We start from the raw sequence: 24176 nt of genomic DNA on the forward strand, positions 1-24176 counted from the left end.
CGATCAGTAAAACTATCTGAGTGTAAATTTTGTAATCTAGTAATCTAATCTAACTTTTATTATCTTCATAACTTATCTTGTCTTATCTTATCTAACTTAGCTTATCTTCCAATATGAATAATACTTGTCTAAATATTACATCACTTATATATCAGATGGCAGTGTGTTTACAATTGTGCATGAACATTTGACCATTAGAAAGCTCTTTTCAAAATGGGTGCCGCGTTTACTCACAGTCGATCAAAATCAACAACGTGTTGATGATTCAGAGCAGTGTTTGGCTATATTTACACGTAATAAATCAGATTTTTCGATATGTGACAATAGATGAAACATGGATCCATCACTTTACTCCGGAATCAAAACGATCATCATCTGAGTGGCTTCAGTATTTTGGGATGCGCATGGTATAATCTTCATTGACTATCTCGAAAAGGGAAAAACCATCAATAGTAACTACTACACGGCATTACTGAATCGTTTGAAAGCAGAAATTGTGAAAAAAACGACCGTATATGGCGAAGAAAAAAATTTTGTTTCACCAAAACAATGCACCATGTCACAAGTCAATAAAAACGTTGGCAAAATTGCACGAATTACACTTCGAATTGCTTCCTCATGCACCGTATAGTCCAGATCTGGCCCCCAACGACTACTGGCTATTCGCTGATCTCAAAAAAATGCTCGCCGGTAAGAAATTCATCTAACAATTAAGAAATAATTGCTGAAACTGAAGCCTATTTTGAGGTAAAAGACAAATCCTTCTACAAGCACGGCATCGAGAAGTTAGAGAAGCGTTGGAATGATTGTATTGCCCTTGAAGGAGATTATATTGATAAGTAAAATCGATTTTTGGCAGAAAAAATGTGTTTTTCTTAGTTAGTCACACGACTTGTTGTGTGATGTGTTATATGTTTTAATATAATCGTAATTAATTGTAACAAGGAATTACTGTTCATAATCCTTATGTTAAATTATATAATCCTTAGGTTATTATTATATAACCTCTAAATACAACTCAATCATAATATTGTTGAATATGTTTACAAAAATAATGAAATAAATTTCTAGTTTGATTACTATTTTCCATAAAACCTCACAGTGAAATTATTTCATTATTTGTACACCGCTAAGTTACTATTATAATCCTTCGCCGTAAAACTTTACCGTTCACTTAGTTTGTGCCACACTCACATATGCCGCCTTTGCCACACATGCTGAAGTGCTAATGGGCGCATGTTGTTGTTGTTGTTGTCTGCAGGTCTGAGAGTGTGTCTGCATGACTTTTGCATAATTGCTAGAATTATAATGTGCAAGTTTTATAAGTTGCCAACAAATATTTACAAGTCTTAACGCTGTTAAAAGGATAACGACAACATAAAAATGCGAGCAGCAAGTGGCGAGAATAATGCCACAAATTATATGTACAAGAGACGCACTGGCAGAGAACTTGTTGCGCACATGTTGCACTGCATTAAGTGGCAGGAAACTGGCAACTTAAATTATGCAAAACTTTTCAAAAATTATTACACGCCATTTTCATAATACTTCACATTATCCACTTTCTTCCCCTTCTTTCAAATTTTTTAATATTTTTTTAAGAGACGATAAAACCACGACCGATGGACCAGAAATTAGCAGCAGTCAAGTGTTTTACCATAAAATTCGATATAAAAAATTGTGACATTAAATTTTCAAAGTAAAACAACAACAATTTAAGAATAATGACAACAAAATGGCGTAACAGTGAAAGTAACAGCAACTAGTGCGGTCGGTAGGCGGAAGGCGGCAGGCGGAAGTCATTCGTAGTTCGCTTGCAAGGGGTGAACTCCACCTACTGTGCCACACCTTCAACACGCTTGTAAGCCGGAAATGAATAACAAACTTTTCAATTGAGTTTTCCTCTTTAGCACTGCTTTTATTCAACCTAAATACTTTGCAGAGCAAAAACAAAGTTGGCAACATTTGTTGCTGCCGGAAGACGCCATCTTCTCCTAAACGCAACTACACTTCGTTTATCCGTTTATTGTGGCAAACGACAAAGTTTTAACATTATTTTTGCATTTATTTGATAATTTTTTTTCATTATTATTATTTTCAGCTTTTGCATTTAACACTTGTTGTTGTTTTTCTTTCTGCCTCTCCGGTTCGTACATGCGAGCATGTCCTGCATAGTTTTCCGTAGTCCTTGTCGATTTTCTATGCTAATTTCGAAACGTAAGCACTGTGAAAATTTTTTAGTTTGGTTTCCTCTTTTCCTCTATTTTTTATCAGAAAAGTTATCTGCGTGTTTTTGCTCTCGTCTATTTGTGTTTATTTATTTGCAAATGTTTATGTGCATAATCCTGTATCAATTTTGTGCCGTTGATATCCTTGTGAATTTATTCAAGAAACCTGTACGTGTACATATGCAAATTCACCGGCATATCAAAACTTTATAATTGAGTTTGTTTTAACAATTCATTTGTTGCTTTATAAATGAAAGGCATCAGACGATATTTGTCCCAATTCAAAGGATAATGGTGGATAGTGGTTAAAACACCTTTTAATATTACTTATTTCTTATCCGTCGCTATTGGAAAGTTTTTGAGTTTTAGATTTAAATTTATTCAAATCAAAAATTGGAAGTATTCGTATAGATAAAACATACTTTACCTTTGTGTCTAATAATATACTATAAATTATTATTAATTTATAATAAAATATTTTTTTTAATTTTTACCGGGTTTAGGTCGCTTATATATCACATGGTCTACGAAATAGGTTGAAAATTCTGCATTATAAATATTTCTAAAACAAAATTAGAATATAATTATAAATATTTAATACAAATTAATAATTTTAATTTTTTCTATCAGTTTTATGTGTTAAAGATACGACCTATGCCCGGTGAAAAAAAACAATATTCTTTAAAATACTGTAAGGGTCTCGGATTTATATTTTGTTATATCGTCTCCTTGCGGATTTATGAACCCATCGGGTACAATACGCTTTTATTAGACAACATCATTTTGAGCGTCAAATATCCCTTTCCATAGTCTGGTTATAATTGAATCTTGTTTAGAACATTCTTTCCTTGACATCTCCAGTATTAATTTAGCGTTAATCTAGTTATCCCATAATTTGTTCCTTCCAACATTAATTGCATTAGTTTGCAATCTAATTATAACTATTATATTTTTACAATTATTATATATACTATATTATTTATTATAATCTTAACATTATTATTACTTCATTACTTATTTGGCTATAACAGTCCGTTACCGGGTTTCAGCTAGACGCAGCAAAGGCGTCTGGTTTCTCCAGTCTTGTACATCAAGTACGAAAAGTCATCCCTCAACTTGATGATTCTATCGGATACATAGTTTATCACGAAGTTTTCCTCTTGCAACTACCGCTTTAAAAAACTTTTTAATGACATGATCAAGCCAATAAAGCCACTGGATGTTAATTAACTGAACTATTTCAATATCATTTAGATATTTTATTTTATTTTATCTATGTTTGAAATAATTATTAAACGTTAAACGTTCTCTTTGTTCTTACTGCTTTTGAGGTTATAACCCGCGAAAACAAGAATTATGTTTTACTTATATGTACACACTCGGTGGATTGTATGTTGATCAAATGTGTAAGTTCCAAAAAGTAAGCACCTGGAACTTTGTATACTTGGTTAGTGTTATATTTCACATCCAAAAAAAATTATAGAGCAAGCAGAAAATTGGAACAAAATCACGCAATTCATCGGAAATGTTTTAAGGGAAAAGAAGAAAGAGCTGTACGCAATCTAATCTAAAACAAAGAGCAGGAGCGAGAACCGGAACACATATTCTGAGATTGAAAAAAGTAGACTGTAGGGCAAGATTAATTATCTGCAACAGTAGCGGGGCCTGGACCCAGGGCACACCGATGAAAGTCTTAAATGACTAATAGGGACTCTACCTCGAAGTAATACTAACGTAGTTCCTGGGTAGAACAAGGTCTCTAGGAAAAGGGGGAGTGGTTTAGACCGTGCGAGTCGGGCAATCATCTTCCGGGGAGCCGGATTGTGGTTAGTGCGTAGCCATTCCATTCCTCCTTGCCGCAAAAAAAAAAAAAAAATATTTCACATCCAATGACAATCTTCAAACAATATATTAAAACAAACAAATTAATTTTATAGAACGTGACCCAAAAATGAATGATATTGTATATAGATTGTGGATTAAAGGTACTGATATACTTTCAAAAGGGTATACTATCCCGTGTTTCACAAGAATAGATGAATTGTACAAAATAAACAAGAAACTTTTAAATAATTCAAAAAAAAAAACTGAAATTTAAATATATCTCAGGTACATTCCTTACGCAATTCCTGGAAAACAAGAACATAATTTTCAATATTTTGCAATTCAGGTAAAATCCATTACACTTTTTGTAGTATAAATATTGGATGGAAATAGAAGAAAGACACATTACAACATCATCTGTCGTACATAACAGACCATTTATATAGAACTATCTTACTTTGAAGAATTTAGAGAATAATTATATAGAAATGTTCACTCTGTGCTATTTGTTTGCTTTGGTGGTCTTAATTACCAGCTACATCGGGAACTTGAGGAACGATGACAAGCGGCCAAAAGATTATTATGTTAAAGGAAGATTGTTTAACTCATATGGACTATTCGTTGAAGATATGAATATTCGAAAAAAAAGAACTTCAAACAATGGAAATGCGGATATGGCAACTTAATTAATGCTGAAATATATATAATATATAAAAATTTTATTAAAGTGGTTTTAAAAAACAAAATAAAATAATTTTTTTAATTAATAAAAAATATAAAACTGTTAAGCATAGTATTTTAATTGTATCTCAAAGTGTCTCTAATTATTATCTTACTAGATATTTACTAGATAATTTTGTTTTCAACACTCATATTCCCGTCATTATCCAGTTAAAATAACAAAGCAATCGATTTTGCTGCGAAATAATGTAAATTCGAGCTAGATGAATTCGGAGTTGCCATATTTTTCATTCATATTTAAAATATGAGTGGCCGTGTACTGATGGAGAGTATTGCATATAATAATATTGTGTTGAAAGTTAAAATTTTTAATATTTTACCAGATTATACTAGAAACTATTCAAGACAATATCCATTAATTAAAATTAATTGCTGTCTTTCTCTCACAATGCCAGAATTTCTATTTATTTACTACTTCATTTAGTACTAATCAATCTGAGTTATCCTTTGATTGAATTTACAGCGCACATGATAGTTGCAAAGCTATATGTTAACTACACCAGCAATGACGTTTACAGAAAATGTTACCCACCCAGGCAATAAGATTTTTAGGCATCCTTGAGTATCACTTCTGTTTCTATCTGGCTTTATTAAAAACTCAAACTCTTTTGAGATACCAACCTTTCGTCCTATAGAATCTCGTAAATTTTCGCACCTCTTAACGAATGTGTACTGTAACTGCTTTTACGGGCTCTAATCTAGAATTGCTAAAGACCTATAAGGTCCATGCGAGGTCTCTAGAGCTATTAGCTAGCACTTTTATTTTTTTATCTAATAATTTCTGATTATTTATCCTTTTAGCTATCAGATGTTTGTACTGTAGTTAGCACTTTTATCTTTATGTCTCTAATAATTTTTAATTATGTAAATTTTTAGTTATCGATGTTCACACTTTACTCCCATGTTTTTAATGCTGTTAGCTGGCACTGTGTAAGTTTTTATTTTAATGTAACTATTGAAACTATATGTGCATACATAAGTTACAACTTGATATTCCAGCATAGATACTTCTTCTTAAGGATATTTCTTCTTCAAAAATATAAATTCTAAATAGTAATTCTTACTTAAAGCAAATACCGTATCTCACTCAAATACATATACATTTAAAATTAAAGATAAATATACCGTATCTGTACTGTAGTCCATAAATACACTCCGTATAATCGTTTATTGTGTTTGTAGATACAAGTACAATATTATGACTACTGTTGGAAGCCCCATTTGTAGGATAAACAAAAAGGCGACCTCTAAAGTTGTAGCAATTTTTGTTATTGGACCTTTCTCTATTTTCCATTTGTTGTTGGTTACTGAAATTAGCTTAGAAAGTTTAACAAAATAATCAGCAGTACAAACAAAAACTCTCCGAAAAGTTAGAATCCCAAAAAGTGGAAAACAAATTTTGGTCAAACTTTTGATGCAACTTCGTTACTTCCTCGTTATTTTGTCAACAAAAATTTTAATACCAAATTAACAGTTTTTTGTTTGTAATTAGTTTCGAATTACATTTTTAATGTGTTAGCTTTAATGACATTTGATTGCATTTTTACTGCTCATCAAACAAAAATATTAAAGTCCTTATTTTGGTCAAACTAATAAGTCAACTTATTTTAGAATAAATTGTATTAACAACTGTCTTGCTATTCATGTGATATACTTTCCACATATCAATGATAAACGTCTGTATCAAAATATAGAGACCAAAATAGACCCCTCATAGGGAGGATAGGGCTTTAATTTGATGTTTTCAGCGAACTAAGAATTGGTCCGTCTCAGAATTGAACCGTCTCACATTGCTTCCATAACTCACATCAAACCGTACACCTCCTAGAGTTTTTAGATCACCCAAAAACCTGGTTTTTGGATCAAAAATCTAGGAAATATTCTTGTGATTCTTGTGTAGTTTATTTCAATGCAGTTCTGATTTGTTCGTAATATGTTCTGATATGATCTGTTCCTAATGTATAAAAAACCCAGCGCCGCTTTCTTCTTTGAATTTGTTTAAACAGCGTTTTCTGACCTATTCGTGACCAAACCCAACTGATTACCAAACAAATTTCGAATCAACTAAGCATTGTATTTCACTAAATATTATCTGTTGTGTTACTATTGATATTTGGATGATGGTCAAATATCGATCAACTATAACTTCCAATGCGAAATAACTTTTAACATTTTTTTCCTAATTAATATAGCTGTATACTAGCTTTATTACTACCTCTTGATAGACAATTGTAGAAAAACTTCGTCTCCGCCCTATGGTCTTACTAAGAACGGTGGCTTTACCTAAATACACCGAAGAAATAATAATTATAATACTAGCTTTAAAGTTCTAACTCCCAATTAACTGATTTATATACTGCTTAGCAAAGCAAACTATTCTGTTATGAATACTCTACCTTTATGTTCAAGCTCCAATAAAGATACAGATCTAGCACTTAGTTCTGATCTTGGTCCCATTAACATATAGTTTCAAATTGTTGTGTAAGATTGTCTTAAATTTAAATTAAATTTAATTTAATTTAAATTTAAAATACATAGTGATAAAGTAGAGTAAACCTACTTATTAACCTAAAATTTTGCAATTTTACAAACCGTATTACACCCCCCATTAATATAAAAACTAGCAAAGATAATACTTTTTCCATGAACTAACATTTTTTTAATTGAACTTTTTTAAATATTGAGCTTAATGGAAATTCTACTTTCAACTAAAAAATATCTAATTAATTAAATAAGTCATAGACGTGACTAATTAATTATTTTCATACAGAACAATGTCATCTTCAGTATCAGATGCTTTGAAGATATCGATTGTAGCAGATATAGTTCATATCCTATATCAATGTTTTCCCTACCATCTTCAATATCAGACATTTCAAAATTAGTGGTTCTAACAGGTTTCTTTATTGGATTTAATCTCAAGAAATATTGTATTACGTTACCGGTTCCTAATATTTGTAATCATAATAGCTCCATTTAATTGCGATGGAGATTGGTACTCCATCTTTAAAAACATTCTAAAGCTGATTGCATTTATTAAACGAAAATCTTATAATATTTGGGTATTTACGATTTCAACTTAAACTGAACCCATTGACAAAGTAAAGCAATTCTTAAAAGAAATTAATTCCTATATTTACATTATGAACATATATCGTAAATTCAAGTAATATCGTAAGGTCAAGTAGTATTTTATAAGTTCAAGTAATATTATCGTAAGGTGAAGAATTATTATCGAAGGTTCAAGTAATATTCTTTTACACAGTAAGTAATTTTATTTATTAATGCCAGGTATTCTGACACATAGGTAGATTCATGCTGGACAAGTCTGCAAGCGACTCTTTGGATGATCGCCTATGGGTTCATTGCGTTACCCCACCTTAGTCTTCTTGTTTTAAGATATTCCACCTCGTAGTGACTTTGCTAGACCCGTAATTGCTGCATTATGATTTACTCCAAATATTAATATAGTCAGCATTGATTGGAAAACCATAACGTGGTTAGGACACTCGTTTCAGTTAATATACTAATCATGACATTTATTTGAAATTCCTGTGGTGTGCACTTGTGCTAACTTCACAACCACAATCATTTGCTATATACCCATAACATAAAGAAATTCATTTTTATATTTTTCAAATTTATCTCCAAAATTGACGTATAATCATATTTTACATACAAATATATTTGCTCTTATAAATAATTTATTTTATTTTATTTAATAATAAAATTTAATTAAAATATAATATAAATATTTTTCATCTTTGTTTTTGTGTAACAAAATAATATAAAACAGAAATTGTTTATTTTTATTTTTAAGATATTTACAAAATAATAATAATGCTAACATATGTAAATATATTTACATATATATATAATATATGTTATATATATTATACATAATACATAATACGAATAATTTATTGTATTCAGCTTTTATGAAATTTTATTGAAAATAATTGTAAATATATTATAAGCGTGTAGGATTATCTCACATATGAATTTAGTTTAGTAGAACATTCTGATAGTTATATGGAACAACGTAATCCTAGATAGTTATAGAAAAACGTAATCCTATTCCTGATTTAGATTCTTAAGAACATAATTCACAATTAATGCGAATATACAAAAACTAATAACTATAACTAAATTTGAATAAATTGTTTGCCAATTAATATATGTATGGAAAAAACCTTTCGTACCGGCGTTAGCTTTGTTTTCGTTGTCGACATTGTGGGCGTTTTTATTGACAAGTTCACCATTAGCGACATTTGCAACAATCAAATCTTTGTCAGATTCAGCATCGTTATTATTGGAAACTGTTCCATTTGTGATCGTTGCAGCAGCACCTGTGGTGGTTGGTTGATGTTTTTGCAATCTTTTCGTTATTTCATCACAAATCTCAGGAAACAGTTCACGAAAGTGCTCGTTCTTCAAATTAAATGCCAACGATTTCTTAGCATATTGCTGTTTCTCATAAGTTGAAGATTCGATTGCCCCAAGTGTAGGTGTTGTTTCAATCTATAATTTAAAAATAATATATTAGTAATTTGTGGAGAGAATATACATTATATTTTTAATAAAACTATTGCATGATATCACACCAAAAAAACGTATGTTAATAATTACTTAGCAATTGTTGCTTCTTTAATTCTATCACACTGGTAGAAGTATATCTTGATCGTGCAAAGTTCATTTAATACACTTACTATGCATGACGAAACGAATATCATATAACTGAACAAAACGAAAAAGCTTCTTATCGATGTAGATTTAGGTCACGTATAATAAAAAAAAACAGTGATTCCAGGAATTATAAAATTTACAAAAATATTACTTTTGAAACCATTTGACCTGTGAATCCAATCTAATGAAATAAAAGGTTCCCTCTGTTTGATAAATTTTTAACTCAATCCCAACTTTTAACAACTTTCTAACCATTCCATTTAACCATTATCCAGTTATTCTTCATAAATTATATCCCAATTTGTACACAATATGATGTGCTGACTTTGCCTTCTAGTGGGGTTTCTTTATAGATTCCAACAACAGACACTGAAAACTTACAGATTGAACATAGAATCGAGTTATTTTTATAAATAGAGGTCTATTAAAGATATAAATCAAAAAGCTGACGTTCAATCCTTGGCTACCTGTTTACTTTTAGTTTATTATTTATATTAAGGATATTAGCAGACTTTTACCTCTTAACAAGATTTTGTAATAATTATTGAAGTTATTATCTATTTATTTACCTTCTTATAGCAGACCATAAGAAGTTAACTATTGAAGTAATAATTTTTGATATATTTAATATATTATTCTCTTTGCAAGGATAAAAAATTGTTTTGTTTGACGTTGACCTACACTATTAAGCTAATAGTCTGCAAATTCAGTTTTTTTCCATTTCCTAGAGACTAACCATAAGTTAATAAATCTTTTTTAATATTGCTTAAACACATATAACTACAAATTAAATATATAATTTCTAAAGTAAGTTAGAATAGCTCTTGACTTAAAGGTCAGTCATATCCTTTTAAACCGGGTTCTTCTCTCGTCGTATGAGTAACTATACTGTCTAAGGGGTTCTGTAAAATGAAACCAAAATAAGTGTAAATAAACTGCTATATCGATCAAATAATAAATGATTTCTACTGGGCTTATATTATGTCTTAAACATGGTATTAAATATTATCAATATATTTTCAATTGATAAAATAAAAGCTTATAGATTAGTTTTTATTCTTATATTATTATTTTATTATATGTATAGTAGTCTATATAATTATCGCCGACGTTTTGAAATTCATTTGACTTCTTCAGGGTGAACTAAAACTACTCTATATTATTAACATAGTTCTATAAACTAACTAATTATAGTATAGACTAATTAACTATAGTATAGAATAGATCCTCACATATAGAATATTATAAAAATAAATTCAAAGAAAATGATCCAAACTACCTGTAGTGAAAAGAATCATTCCTTTTTCATGCCATCATATGCTAATCAAGTTTTCTAAAACTGTTTGCAACAGTAACAATAACAAAATAATCAAATTTTAATTAAAAATGACAAGAACTCCACTTATTGGAAGTTTGCAATTTCATAGATATAAAAGCAAATGTTAAGTGAATTAAAACAGTTTGCTCAATTCTCATTTGTATAATATTATATATCTATATAATTATCACCGACGTTTTGAAGTTTGTTTGACTTCTTTCTCAGGGTGAACTACAACTAATCGATATTATTAACATAGTTTATAGTTAACTATAGTATAGAATAGATCCTCACATATAGAATATTATAAAAATAAATTCAAAGAAAATGATCCAAACTATCTATAGTGAAAAAAATCATTCTTTTTCATGCCATCATATGCTAATCAAGTTTTCTAAAACTGTTTGCAACAGTAACAATAACAAAATAATCAAATTTTAATTAAAAATGGTAAGAACTCCACTTATTGGAAGTTTGCAATTTCATAGATATAAAAACAAATGTTAAGTGAATTAAAACAGTTTGCTCTATTCTCATTTGTATAATATTATATATCTATATAATTATCACCGACGTTTTGAAGTTTGTTTGACTTCTTTCTCAGGGTGAACTACAACTAATCGATATTATTAACATAGTCTATAGTTAACTATAGTATAGAATAGATCCTCACATATAGAATATTATAAAAATAAATTCAAAGAAAATGATCCAAACTATCTATAGTGAAAAAAATCATTCTTTTTCATGCCATCATATGCTAATCAAGTTTTCTAAAACTCTTTGCAACAGTAACAATAACAAAATAATCAAATTTTAATTAAAAATGGCAAGAACTCCACTTATTGGAAGTTTGCAATTTCATAGATATAAAAACAAATGTTAAGTGAATTAAAACAGTTTGCTCAATTCTCATTTGTATAATATTATATATCTAGAAAAATTATTTATCTTTTACATAACTAAAATAACTTAACTAAAAATAAATGTGTTCCAATGCAATTGCAAAATGCTAAAGAATTTTTTAGTTAAGCTATTAATTTTTCAAATTGAATTCACTATAAAATAAATTCTTTGTATATATATATATATATATATATATATATATATATATATATATATATATATATAGACATTTATTTATGTAATAGACATTTGTTTATAAGAATGAATCAACAACTCATTATTAACTCAGAAACTTAATACTAATAAAGATATTGTAATGTTTTAATATAAACAGAAAACAGATTTAAGACGTGCTTAGAAAAAAAAGCAATTATTTTGCTAAGAAAATCCAATAAAAATTATTATTAGTCAGATTTTTGTTTACGTCTACGAAATAAGCATAAACAAAGACAAAGAAATAATATTGAAATATGTTTATAAAATTAAACTGAAAGAATAATTTCAAAAAATTTCTTAAATATATCTCCACTTAAATTGAATTTATATTTTAAGAAAATGTTAATAGTATATGCATTTATATAAATATATATCAGTCGCTCAAGTTGACGATTATGCACTTATTCTATCCCTTATCTAAACAAAATACCCTAAAAAAACTTATAAAAACGTTATTGAACTATACAGTCTTGTGAAAGTGGTATATATTAGATATAACTTAATTTCCTTACAATCTTAGGTATATAGAGGTAATACTATTCAATGAATCATTGATATATATAAGTTTGAAAGCAGCACTTTCTGCATTGAGATACTTTAGTGAACTGTTTCAGAAAGAATTATAAAAGACCTTATGAAGTTTTTCAAGAAACTATACTATTTGTTTGTATTGGTGCTAAAGACAAATACTTTTAATCGTATATATCTAATAATATCTTATTTTAATTACCATAAAACTTAGGAGTCCTGTTAATATTGTGCCGACACACCAAGTAGGGTTCCAGGTATCAGGATGGTAATCTATAATAAAAAAGTAATTTATTTATACTATTTATTTTATTACTTATATTATAATTGAAATATTCAAATATACCTGAAATACTTAAGCATAACCTTGTGTTTGTTCTGAAACGACCATTTGGTGTGATCATAAATATGGAAGGCGGCTTGAAAGGAAACTCACGGGGAAACAGCAATGTGCCATGGTAATAACCACCTTGATATGGTGTATCCTCTGGCCCTTTGACACAGTAATGCCACTCTAGCAAATTATTGGGCAAAGGCTCGGCTGTGATATAAGGCAAAGGATCACGCTTAAGACGCATATAATCCTGTTTCATGCGAGATATAGCAGTTGGTTGCTTACGACCGCCAGTAGATGAAATTTTCTTAACTTCCATTACTGAATACTTAATTAATTTTACAGACTGCAAACAAAAAGTGGAAAAACAAAAAAAACACGCATTTGAATTAAATTTATTTACATCATTGTTGTTGTTGCTATTAGATTTTGCATAAAAATGAAAACACACACACACGCACACTTTTTTCTCTTTACAAATTAATTGTCAATTTTTACAACTTTACAAGGTCAATTAGAGTATTCGCAAGTAAATTTTAAGTTTTTTTTATTTAAACAATAATGTTTAAACAAAAAAAACTACGGTTTTTTAATAAACTTAAATCACAAAGTTTTTCATTTTTTTTATTTCACTTATGTTATTATTGTTAAGTCGGCAGATGTGTTCACTTGAAATTACCTAATTAGTTAAGGTTTTAATAAATTTTATTACAACACCAATAACACAAGTCTCTTACCAAAAATGTGTTGTTTGTCGATGTAAAATAAATTAACAAAATTATTTGTTGACAATATTAATCCAATTTTTGACACTTTCTTTCTACGTCACTTCGCTAAACAAAACCTTAAGTCAAAATTTGCTTAGCACAAAACAATGATGTGTTTTTACACGATTTGTTGTTTTTTATGTTAGCACAAAATGTTGCAATTTAGTTCAATGATTTAAATTTTTTTTAATCCCATTGACTTTATTACTGTCTAAGTAATAATAACAAACACAGATTGATATGATAAGCATAACTTCCTAAATTAAAATAACTCGACCCTTATTACTGCCTTCTTATTATAAATGCATATGAGCTGCTATCGATAACAAAGAGATTAAGTTGATAAATGAACAGGGTTGTTATAAGTTTTCATTCTGACGTGATAACTTTAAATTCGTTTGACTATACACATTTATGCCATTTAATTGAAATTCATTTTAAGTACAATTTTCATTTTTGATCAGGCAACCAAAATTCCTTTATTTCGTTTAAATGAAAATAAGTTAATTTGAAAAGTGTTCATACTGCCCCAAGTTAAGAAAATTATATATTTTTTGTTTACAAATCGAATGTTTATTACGTGCTGCAAACACCATTTTTATCTGGGATATTTTAAAGGTTGATTATTGTAACTATAAATGTGAATTAATATATTTCACTCTATTTTATTTATTTTTCTCTATAATCAAACTTAAAAATTTGCGCTACTTTCAAAATGTTTTCCCGGTTTTATTAAAGTCAACTGTCACTGACATTTACTTAAAAAAAAAATCACTTTTTCGTTAACTCAACTTTATCTTTTGCTTAAAATTTATATTTCAAATAGTCACATCGGAAATTTCTCTAAATTTTAGACTTCGTTTCAAGACTATCAAAAAAATATTAGATTATTATAAAAAATGTTCGACTGAACAACAAAACCTAATAGATCCAGAGTAAATCGAGATTCACTCAAGATTTAACAATCGAAAACGTTATAAAAATGTTTAATTGGCAACAAAATTTGATAGATAGAGAGTAAATCTAAATCGAATTCAGATTTACAAATCGAAAACGCCATTAAACAATATATTAAAGATATTCAAACGTGTTCAGTTTATTGTTAATGTGACAAAATTGTGTTTGGATTTGTTTTTGTACAACGCGAAACAGCTGAAACTGTTTTTTTTTTTTTGAAATGCAATTTCATTTTCTATGAAATGTTATAGAAAATGTTAATTTAATTTAAAATTTGAAAAGTTTGAAAATGTAATAAAGATAGAAATATTGAAAAAAATAAAATATTAAGTAATCGAAGAAGTCTTACTGTAATTTTAAATTTCGTTTTTCCACTTAGTTTTTTAAATATTTCTTGCTTATTTGCAAAATTTCTGAAAAGTATTATAGAAAATTTATATTTAATTTAATATAAGAAGTTTTTGAAATTGTGATAAATATAGAAATATTAATAGGAATATAAAATTAAATAATGGAGTAAGTTTAAATGGAATTTGAAATATTTTTGTGAATTTTCTTGGTATTTTTCTTTGAAAATAAGCTATTTTAGTAGTTTTATTTAATAATTTTACCTAAAATCTACTAACATTAATTTCGCAATAAAAATTGAAATAAATTTATACATATAGATAAAATTTTTCAATTTTCCTTGTGAAATGGATATTAATAATTAGTCTATAATTAGTCTGGCTGTTAAAAAAATACATTCAGATATTTACCATTTTATTACTAAACTAATTACCGATTTACCGAACATCATCTGAATACCGCTATTAATTTATTTCGAGCATGATATTGAAAAGAATTTATTTATGTTATGTTATTCTTCTATTTTATGAGAGAATAACATAATATTAGATTTTGAACACTAAAACGATAAGTGTTATTTAAATGTTTGTCGAGAAATACAAAAATCGAAAAATATTATTTACATATGTTACCAACTTTATTGTATTTACCTCTCTAGTCTAATTTTGTACTATGTGTATTAATTTTAACAAAAAAAACTTATAATAGAATATTTTACACACTAATTCTAGTTAAAAAAACAAGACTTAACTTCAAAAAAGCTGATACTAGTTTATTTTTACTGATTTTACAATTTTTTTAATTTTTTACAATTTATATTTAAATATATGAAGACTATAATTTATATATAAACTGATATAGCATGTAAATCAATGCTAGTTTGTTAATAATAAATTATTATTATTATAACCATAACGTATGGTTACTGCGTTATGTTCATTTTGTCAGAATAATATATTTTTAACTTCGAAAATAGTTTATAAAAACAAAGAGTTATATTTGTATAAGGAATATATTATATATTAGAATATATAATTTATTTTATCAATTTTCACGGCATTTTGGTTTTTCTCAGTCGGTTGTCTTTCTTTTTTTTTTTAATTGCTATTACTAATATATTTTTTAATGCGATCCTGATATATATAAATATAAGTGCTTTTTTATAAAAATTTAAATTTGCTAAGACATATTGTATTAACAATCTTGCCAATATAATGTCCCTTGCTTCTAGTCAAAAATATCTATAAGACAGGACCGATGTCATAGTTGTATTTTAAGTCTCAATACAAACCTTAGTTTGCTGACTTAATTCAAACTTAGGTCAGTGTAGTATATAGTATCATGTATAAGTTACTTGCTCTTCCACGACAATTGTTCAATATTCTAAAACTGATGTTTTTATCAAATTGTAAAACATATATGCTATTGAATTCGCCGTAAGAATATAGAATATGTTATGATATATACAGATTACTATAAGAATATCGCAATTTTTCCTATTTTTTGTTAGTTTATGTAAACTTTACGCCATTTCAGGCAGTGGTCTGAAAATAGGGACAACTTTATCTTCAGCTAACAGTAAGTTTAATTACGATCTTCCATTACTACATATGGCAAGCTTAAATGAATTTAATAATTTAGAAACATAGATAGATATGAGAGACAAATAATAATTTAATATTTGAAGTCCTCTCTCTATGCCTGGTCCAAAATACAAATAGCAGCGATGAACTTGTAGAAAGCGAAGCTTTATATTTTTGAATCTCGTATTGCTTAATTCCCTCAATCTCAGCAAGTTATTGGCACACATTTTTGCATTTTTGATCCAGTTAATATTGTGAACTACTTTACTGGTTATACTCAGAAAATCTTGCGTGTTCTCTCTATGTCTAATAGCAGTAGCAAATCGTCAATGTAACCTTTACCTTATCAGACCTTCTAGACGAATCAAGGAAAAATTTGTTGCATTATTTTTAAGATTATTTTATTATAATGCCGTTGTGGGAGTTCTTTAGAAAGATTAAAATTTTTATATTTATTAATTTGAATGCAGCAAATTTGGACTCTGATGCACTTATCTCATTTCAGTGACCCAAATTAGCAAGCGATTATAGACATACAGAAAGCATGAAAAATTGAACTGAAAACACCTTTCTTTACGTCATTCATCAAAGTTTCGATTTTGATTCCTTATCACAATGTTTACAAAATGTATTGAATTTAAATTGATATTTTTCCAGTCAACAAATAAAAAAAAACAGTTGTAACTGATAAGATGCGGTTCGCTCTTCACGCAGCCAACACAATACAAGCACAATCGACATAATTCACTTGCCCCGATAGCTTTGCTGTAAAGCACTGATGGTTCTACGAGAAGCAAAGGCTTATCTAGACTACGAAGTACTACGTTTCATGTTGTATTCGAGACATGAGTTCAAAGACTGCATTAGTGATCAATTGGTGTCCGAAGTAAAAACACTAACAAGCCAAAAGTATAAGAAATAAAATGAATCAAATCGGACGAATTGGTTTTTTGGGAGGTGGAAAAATTGCGCAAGCTATGGCCAAGGGCTTTATAGCTGCTGGTAATAAAATAGTTATAGTTTTCTTCAGTTTATGTATGAGTATATCACCTATTTCTTAGGTCTAACAAAAGCTGAAAATATTATGGCTAGTGTACATCCAGCAGATAAAGCTTCACTGGATTCATTTAAGGTTCAAATTAATATATAATATCTTATCTAACCCTTAATAAGAAATGTCTATATTACAGAACATCGGTGTTGAAACTTTAGTGGAAAATATACCTGTTGTGCAGAAATCTGATGTTGTTTTTATATCTGTAAAACCGCAAGTTGTTCCAAAAGTGTTAACAGAGATAAAATCTAAAAGTGATGACAAACTATTCGTGTCGGTAGCGATGGGCGTTACACTTAAAACTTTGGAACAGGTAAAAATCAAAATGCCTTAAATGAAGTGAAAAATGGAACTTAATAAGTATAAGTGTAGCCTCTGGAATTGAAATTTTATTCCACACCAAAGATTTCCTTTAGTCCAATACTAACATAGTGTGTTATTAGAATTATCTACTTTATTTTTATATCGTTGTGATTTTATTATTAATATCGTGTAAGTTAAGCAAATACCAATATACATTTCTTTGAGCCTCCTAAAGTTACTAGTTCTAACAAGACTTCTACTTTCACAGACTGTTTTTCAAGCAAAGAATTACACTATTGGGGTCTCCGCTTTTTTAAAATATTTCTAAAGGAATAAAATGCGCCTACCTCTAAATTAACTCAGATACTTCAACAGCAAATCAAGGCATTATTTTTCTAAAAATTCTCTTCAATATTCCTAGCGAGCTACTAGCGTGTAGTGCTTTGGTGGCTGCTAAATCAGAATGGAATTGATAACAATGTGTATACATTAGAACTGTTTCAGTCATATTCAGTGTTAGTTCACTGAACGAAAGACTTAATGTAGAATTAGTTAGAATCTAATACAATCCCTGATTAGTAATTGGATACAATACAATAAGATGTCTTTACTAATTGAAAGACTGGATACTATACTAATAGTACTGGATACTAATAGTATCTAGTATCCGGGTTTGGGTAGCAATAGAATAACAAGGCGGATGATTATGATTTCGATGGATATTAAGAACTTCTCAATGTGTGAGCTTCTTACATCCATTAGAAAGATTAAATGCGTTTGATTTAGAAATGGTTTTAACACTAAAAAGAAGATTTAATATGGGTTCAGAGTTCTGCTCCACTGGCAGCCATTTTCCGTTTTCAATAGATGTATTGACTACTATTATTTATGTAAATAATCTAACGATCACATTTTTTTGAACAGACATTATCTTCTATTTTAAATGTCCGTTTTCCCTAGTGAGGCATAAGGTCAAATAGGAACAAACTTTGTAATATAATAGAATTCCAAAGAGGTCCATATAGATATAGTCATTCTATTACCGAACTACATATTATTATATTTTTTATTAGATTTATAATCGTAACTCATGATAGAGTTTAATTTTAATGTTGCAATCTACTTGAAAATTTTCGAAACCTTTATAAACTGTGCATTAAACGCAACTGTTGACAAAAAAATAATTCCTGAAGTTAACTATTCCAAGAGATCACACAAGTTAATAATTGTAACACGAAAAAAAAGCAGTATATACCGTAGCATTACATCTGGGTGCCTATTCTAAATATAAGTGTCTCAATCTCAAGTTTTAAACCAGCTCCTACAATTTTATAGACCTCCGGAACTATTTGTTTTAACATAAAATTAAGATTTCACTCAGATTGAATTCAAATTTTATAATCTAAACTTAGCTTTGTAGAGTTCTCTTTCATCAATTGAGATTTTCTTTTAATTTTACATGACAGGGGCTTTCGCAAAATTCTCGCGTTGTACGTGTTATGCCTAATACTCCCGCATTAGTACAATCTGGATGTTCGGTTTATGTACGTGGAACTAAAGCCACTGATACAGATGCAAAAACCACACAAGCACTACTCGAATCGATTGGTACTTGTGAACAAGTTGATGAAAATTTACTAGACCCAATAACTGCCTTAAGTGGCAGTGGACCCGCTTATGTTTTTGTTATGATCGAAGCCTTAGCAGATGGCGGTGTACATATGGGTTTACCACGTGATTTAGCTTATAGACTAGCTGCACAAACTGTAATGGGATCGGGTCATCTTGTACGAGAAACTGCAGATCATCCTGGTGTGTTAAAAGATAATGTAACGAGTCCTGCTGGTTCAACTGCAGCTGGTCTGAGACATTTAGAATTATCCGGTATAATTTTTGCTATTTTATTTCTATTTTAATTTAAGCTTTAATTTACATAAATATTTTTTGTAGGTTTCCGCGCAGCTGTTGCTGGAGCAGTAGAAGCTGCAACGTTGCGTTGTCGACAAATTTCAGAAAAATAATTTTCTTGACTAAAAATTAATATGTTAAAATAAGAAATAGTTTTCTCTGTTATGCGTCGTGTGAATATATGTTATTTAGAGTTAAATAGGTTACATTTATATAAATAAATAAAAACATATAGATTATATATCCAATACATAATATATAAATTTTTTGAAATAAAATTTTCTATTTAATATTTTTACATATTTATATTTTTACAATAAACTACATTTAAATATATTACATATATATAAATATATTTTATACAAATATATTTTTTCTAATATAAATATAATATATAATTAAATTAATAGAATTTGGAGACAAGAGATTTGCAGCTTATGCAAAAGTACTAACAATAACTGTTACTTACTGGAGAAAATTCTTCAGATCTGAGTTAGGATAATTATTTAATAATTACTTTATAAATACTCTAACAGAATTGAGCTTGGATTATAACATAATATGAATGCATAATTATATTGTTAGTATGAAAATATACTAATTTTAATTAGTATATAAATTAGAAACTAGTTTTGTAATTCCAAAAACTAATATCGTGAACGTCCGAAACCATCCTTTATCTCTCCATTCTTTCTATTCTGATCATTTCAAATTATCTATAGTTGATAATCATTTAAATTATCTCATAAACATATATCTTAATTAACCCTAGTTCAGTACATTTAAAATTTCTTCTTTTTCTTAGCACGCGATAACTCATTAAGTTCGCTTTGTTGTACAGAAGCTTCTTGATAAATGCGTTTAACTTTCTCATGACGTTCCTTATCACTGTAAAATAAATAATTTTATATTAATTTTTTAATGACAAATATAATTAATTTAACGCACCTTTGTATCTGTTGTCGTATGCGCATATTTTGTATGAATTCTGTATCTCTACGTATCTCACGTATTGCACCTTTGGTTTCTCGTCTAAGTTTATGCATAAGCTTAGCTCTTTCTTCTTTTTCCTTTGACAGCTTAGGTCGTCGTTTGTCATCGTATACAGTTTCAATTCGTGGTTCCAGTAAACGTAAAGCTCTTGGTCGTTTCTCTGGTGGTACAATTTTCGTTAAAGTCTTTCCAGCCACAACTTTTACGGCTTCCATAACCGAGTCATAATTTTTATGAACAAAAGTAGGATATGATTTAACCGGTAGACGTTCTAACATTTCTAAAAGTTTCTCTGCTATATAGTTTGATCCTATCGTGTCGCCTATATTATTTATGGCATCCTCTATTAACTTAAGCGTTGTATTCAATGCACGAATTTTAAACTCAGTTGAAAATGTCGTCGTCACCAAGTCTAAGCTTAGCATCATTTCATCTGTTATATTTTCACCTTTTAAATCATTCGGTATAGCCAATATGATGCTCATTGGTCCAGAACTTTGAAATGGTGGTAGTATTTTGAATACTTCAACCGGTCGCTTTGGTATGCTTAGATAGAGCATACCAAGTAGATAATTGAAAACAGCAGGTAAAAAACGTTTAGAATGTTGAGAAAATTCCAATGCAATGGTTACTAAAAATAAGCCTATAGATATATCCTGGCATGTACGCACACGAGCTTTTGATAATATGTGCTGTATAATAATGTAACATGGTGTTACTATACAGTGTCGAAAATCCGATGTTGAGTAGAAATTTGATACTAATTTTAAGAAAATTGCTGTTTCCAAACCCGGGAAAACTTTAGAATTCTTACGAAATTCGTCGTATTTTTCTTTAATAACATTGAATAACAAAACTGACATTTTTTCTGGATTTAAGTGCACTAAATCATATAAATATGGATTTAATTTATCGAGTATCGCGAACTGTGTCGCTATGTTGTCCTGAGTTGCGTCGGCGAACATTTCATTTATATACTGTAGCAAAAAAGCAAATAGTTTGACTACATTCTCACGATTAACTCCAATTAGTTTTGGATGATTGCATTTGATTAAACGCTCGATTATAGTAGCCTGCTCAGCAGCTTTCCGATTACCGATTAAAGCACTAAATTGTTTATATGTAGTAGGCATATCTACCGTAAAAGGTAAGTCGACTTCCAAGTTTTGTTTAAGTTGATTAATTTTTTCACTTTCCCCATTTTCAGCAACTCGATCTAAACTTTTTTTAGTTTGATTTTTTTTTGTTTGTGTACTTTCACTTTCTTCTTCAGAATCAGTTTGTTTTAAATCACTCAAATCATCAGTATCTGCATCACTTTCGTCATCTTCCTCATCATCGACATCTTCATCTTCTTCATTACTATCATCCTCATTTTTGTTATCCGTTGCTTCGGCATTGCTTTCAATATTTTCATTGACTTTTATATCATTATATGTTGAAGTTTCATGATCTATCCGCGTACCCAACTCACCTATAACACAAGAAATTATAAAACATAATTTTATATAAAATATATGATAATATACCATCTAATGTATACGCTAAAGTGCCGTCTTCTTCGTCATTATCATTAGCAAAATAACCATCATCAAGTGCATCAGCGGAACGATGATTTGGCTTCTTCTGTGTTTCATCTTCATTTTCAGCCTGCATGCGTTTCAAACGCTCTTTTTCCAGTTTTTGTAAACGTTCCTTTTCTCTTTTAGCCAATTCCTCTTCAGATAATAACTTATCTGTTACAACGCCTCTTGGCTCAAATATCATTTCCCGCAACGCTTTATCATAATCATCGGTGACTTTTTTGGTGTTTAACTCAGTCTTACCCGCTTTATTCAATAAACCCATCATTTCTTTATAATCATTATCCAACTTATCTGTTAACTCATTAACTTCATCTTTTTCTTTGGCTAATTCAGCTTTACGTTTCTTTTGTTCCAATATCATTTCATCAATTGCAGTTTTCCTGTCTTTGTTGTCTCCTTCCTCACCACCAAAATGTGCAGCTTCAGTGAAATCAGCTGTTCAACATACAATAAATTTAGTATCTGTGTATCAAGAAATTATAAAAATTTAATACCATCTAATCCTTCATTGTCCTCATCATCTGACCGATCATCACGAAATTGTTCAATTTCCTCCAACGTTTGCCCACGATGTGTTAGCACTTCATCATCATTAAGATTAAACCGTGATGCTTTGTTTTGTTTTATTTGTGACATTTTATCAGCTACAAATCTGGCATTTAATACATCTTCATCAACTTCGTCAGCAGTGAGGTGCTTTCCAATGCGTCTGTCGCGAAATTGATTCGTTTTATGCTTCACTTGATACTCTTTTCCCAGAGTTTCTCTCCGCTTTTTAATCGCCTTAGCACGTGACACTCCTGGCAAGCCTTTATCATGTTTGCAGGTGCGACCCAATATGTGAAATTTCTCTCGATTTATGTGCACTTCAAATGGATTCAATTTTTTACTTGTTGCAGGCTTTGCCACGGCAAACGGATTTACCTTATCAGCCGATTTCTTTGCATAAACGAAATCAGCATTAGCTTTTTTGGCCTTCTTAGCTTTGCCCATTTTTAATTTATTATATGAAATACTTTTTTCTCTGCTAAATTTTAAAAATTGTGCACAAACTAGCACTAGCTCTGCTACTGCATTTTCAACAATAACAAATTACACAGAAATATACTTACATACACTGCACGTGGTGGATTGCAAGGTTGTATTTTATAGTTAATTTAACAATTTAACATTTTAACTGAGCATTGCTCTCGGTAGTTACAGCACATACTCACTGTCTCATTTAGGCGGTTTTGTTCATTATAGCCACTAATGAGGATGATTTATCATACAAAACTGTCATATAACTCAGCTTATAATTCAGGCAAAAATGTTGAATGCAACCTTTAAAAAAAAATTTCCCACAAAGGAAATCAACAAAATTAAAATATGTGTCACATGTTTTATATTTAACTTGTAAACAAACAACAGCTGAGCTGTAAACAAAGGCACTGAGGAGGCAAATATTTAATAACATTTTTGTTTTTATTTGATATGTAATTAATATACTATTTATATATTCAATATTTTTTTTGATATATTAGGTCTGTTGTACGAGCTACTCGTACTAAAATTCGAGTAAAACACGAGTAGAGTACAAACTAAGAGCGAGTAGAGTATACAAATAATATGCCAGATCACGTTCTTACACAAATTTTCTGGAACACACAAATTTTCGTGGAACAAAATACATTTTGAAAAACAAAAAAAGTTTTATACAACAATCGCAATTATTTTTATATATTATTTAAAAGAAATTTATCTGAATTTTATTTTATTTAATTGAATTGTACGGTATTTACACTGGCCAAAAATTGCTCATTTTGGCAAAAATCGAAAATGAGAAGCGAATGGCTCTTTAAATAATAGCGCGAATGGCATTCTCACAGTTTGAGAAAACTGATTCCATCAAAGGAA

The 24176-nt window shown here is 29.2% G+C and overlaps 3 protein-coding genes across 4 annotated transcripts; 1 reads left to right on the top strand and 2 right to left on the bottom strand.

The window, feature by feature from the left end:
- Window positions 1-8805: 8805 nt before the first annotated feature.
- On the bottom strand, window positions 8806-14884 carry LOC119679411 (ubiquitin-conjugating enzyme E2 J2-like). 2 transcript variants are annotated; one of them, XM_038091756.1, is made up of 4 exons: window positions 14855-14884; window positions 12794-13127; window positions 12650-12720; window positions 8806-9314 (listed from the first exon to the last, which is right to left on the bottom strand). In XM_038091756.1, exons 2-4 carry the CDS (start codon window positions 13098-13100, stop codon window positions 8868-8870), a joined length of 825 nt encoding a protein of 274 aa, XP_037947684.1. In that variant the 5' UTR covers window positions 13101-13127; window positions 14855-14884; the 3' UTR covers window positions 8806-8867. The 2 variants fall into 2 exon arrangements, with proteins under 2 accessions (XP_037947684.1, XP_037947683.1); XM_038091755.1 differs by lacking the exon at window positions 14855-14884 and adding an exon at window positions 13519-13887.
- Window positions 14885-17014: 2130 nt separating this feature from the next.
- Window positions 17015-19944, top strand: LOC119679412 (pyrroline-5-carboxylate reductase-like). Its single transcript, XM_038091757.1, has 5 exons — window positions 17015-17438; window positions 17498-17568; window positions 17627-17803; window positions 19260-19677; window positions 19744-19944. The coding sequence occupies exons 1-5, from the start codon at window positions 17360-17362 to the stop codon at window positions 19812-19814; spliced, it is 816 nt and encodes a 271-aa protein (XP_037947685.1). The 5' UTR covers window positions 17015-17359; the 3' UTR covers window positions 19815-19944.
- A 185-nt stretch (window positions 19945-20129) lies between these two features.
- On the bottom strand, window positions 20130-23428 carry LOC119680269 (nucleolar protein 14 homolog). The gene is made up of 4 exons (XM_038093003.1): window positions 22775-23428; window positions 22224-22715; window positions 20650-22168; window positions 20130-20589 (listed from the first exon to the last, which is right to left on the bottom strand). The coding sequence occupies exons 1-4, from the start codon at window positions 23271-23273 to the stop codon at window positions 20484-20486; spliced, it is 2616 nt and encodes an 871-aa protein (XP_037948931.1). The 5' UTR covers window positions 23274-23428; the 3' UTR covers window positions 20130-20483.
- Between the last annotated feature and the right edge of the window lie 748 nt (window positions 23429-24176).

Source organism: Teleopsis dalmanni, chromosome 2, assembly GCF_002237135.1.
Source record: "Teleopsis dalmanni isolate 2A chromosome 2, ASM223713v2, whole genome shotgun sequence".
In the NCBI taxonomy this organism is placed as follows: domain Eukaryota; kingdom Metazoa; phylum Arthropoda; class Insecta; order Diptera; family Diopsidae; genus Teleopsis; species Teleopsis dalmanni.

Coding starts and splice junctions, on each gene's coding strand:
- LOC119679411 (XM_038091756.1), bottom strand. CDS start 13,100: ATGGAAGTTAAGAAAATTTCATCTACTGGCGGTCGTAAGCAACCAACT. Junction 12,721..12,793: donor GTTATGCTTAAGTATTTCAG/GTATATTTGAAT, acceptor TTTTTATTATAG/ATTACCATCCTGATACCTGG. Junction 9,315..12,649: donor CAGGACTCCTAAGTTTTATG/GTAATTAAAATA, acceptor TTTAAATTATAG/ATTGAAACAACACCTACACT.
- LOC119679412 (XM_038091757.1), top strand. CDS start 17,360: ATGAATCAAATCGGACGAATTGGTTTTTTGGGAGGTGGAAAAATTGCG. Junction 17,569..17,626: donor CTTCACTGGATTCATTTAAG/GTTCAAATTAAT, acceptor TCTATATTACAG/AACATCGGTGTTGAAACTTT. Junction 17,804..19,259: donor CACTTAAAACTTTGGAACAG/GTAAAAATCAAA, acceptor TTTACATGACAG/GGGCTTTCGCAAAATTCTCG.
- LOC119680269 (XM_038093003.1), bottom strand. CDS start 23,273: ATGGGCAAAGCTAAGAAGGCCAAAAAAGCTAATGCTGATTTCGTTTAT. Junction 22,716..22,774: donor GGACAATGAAGGATTAGATG/GTATTAAATTTT, acceptor TATGTTGAACAG/CTGATTTCACTGAAGCTGCA. Junction 22,169..22,223: donor TTTAGCGTATACATTAGATG/GTATATTATCAT, acceptor CTTGTGTTATAG/GTGAGTTGGGTACGCGGATA.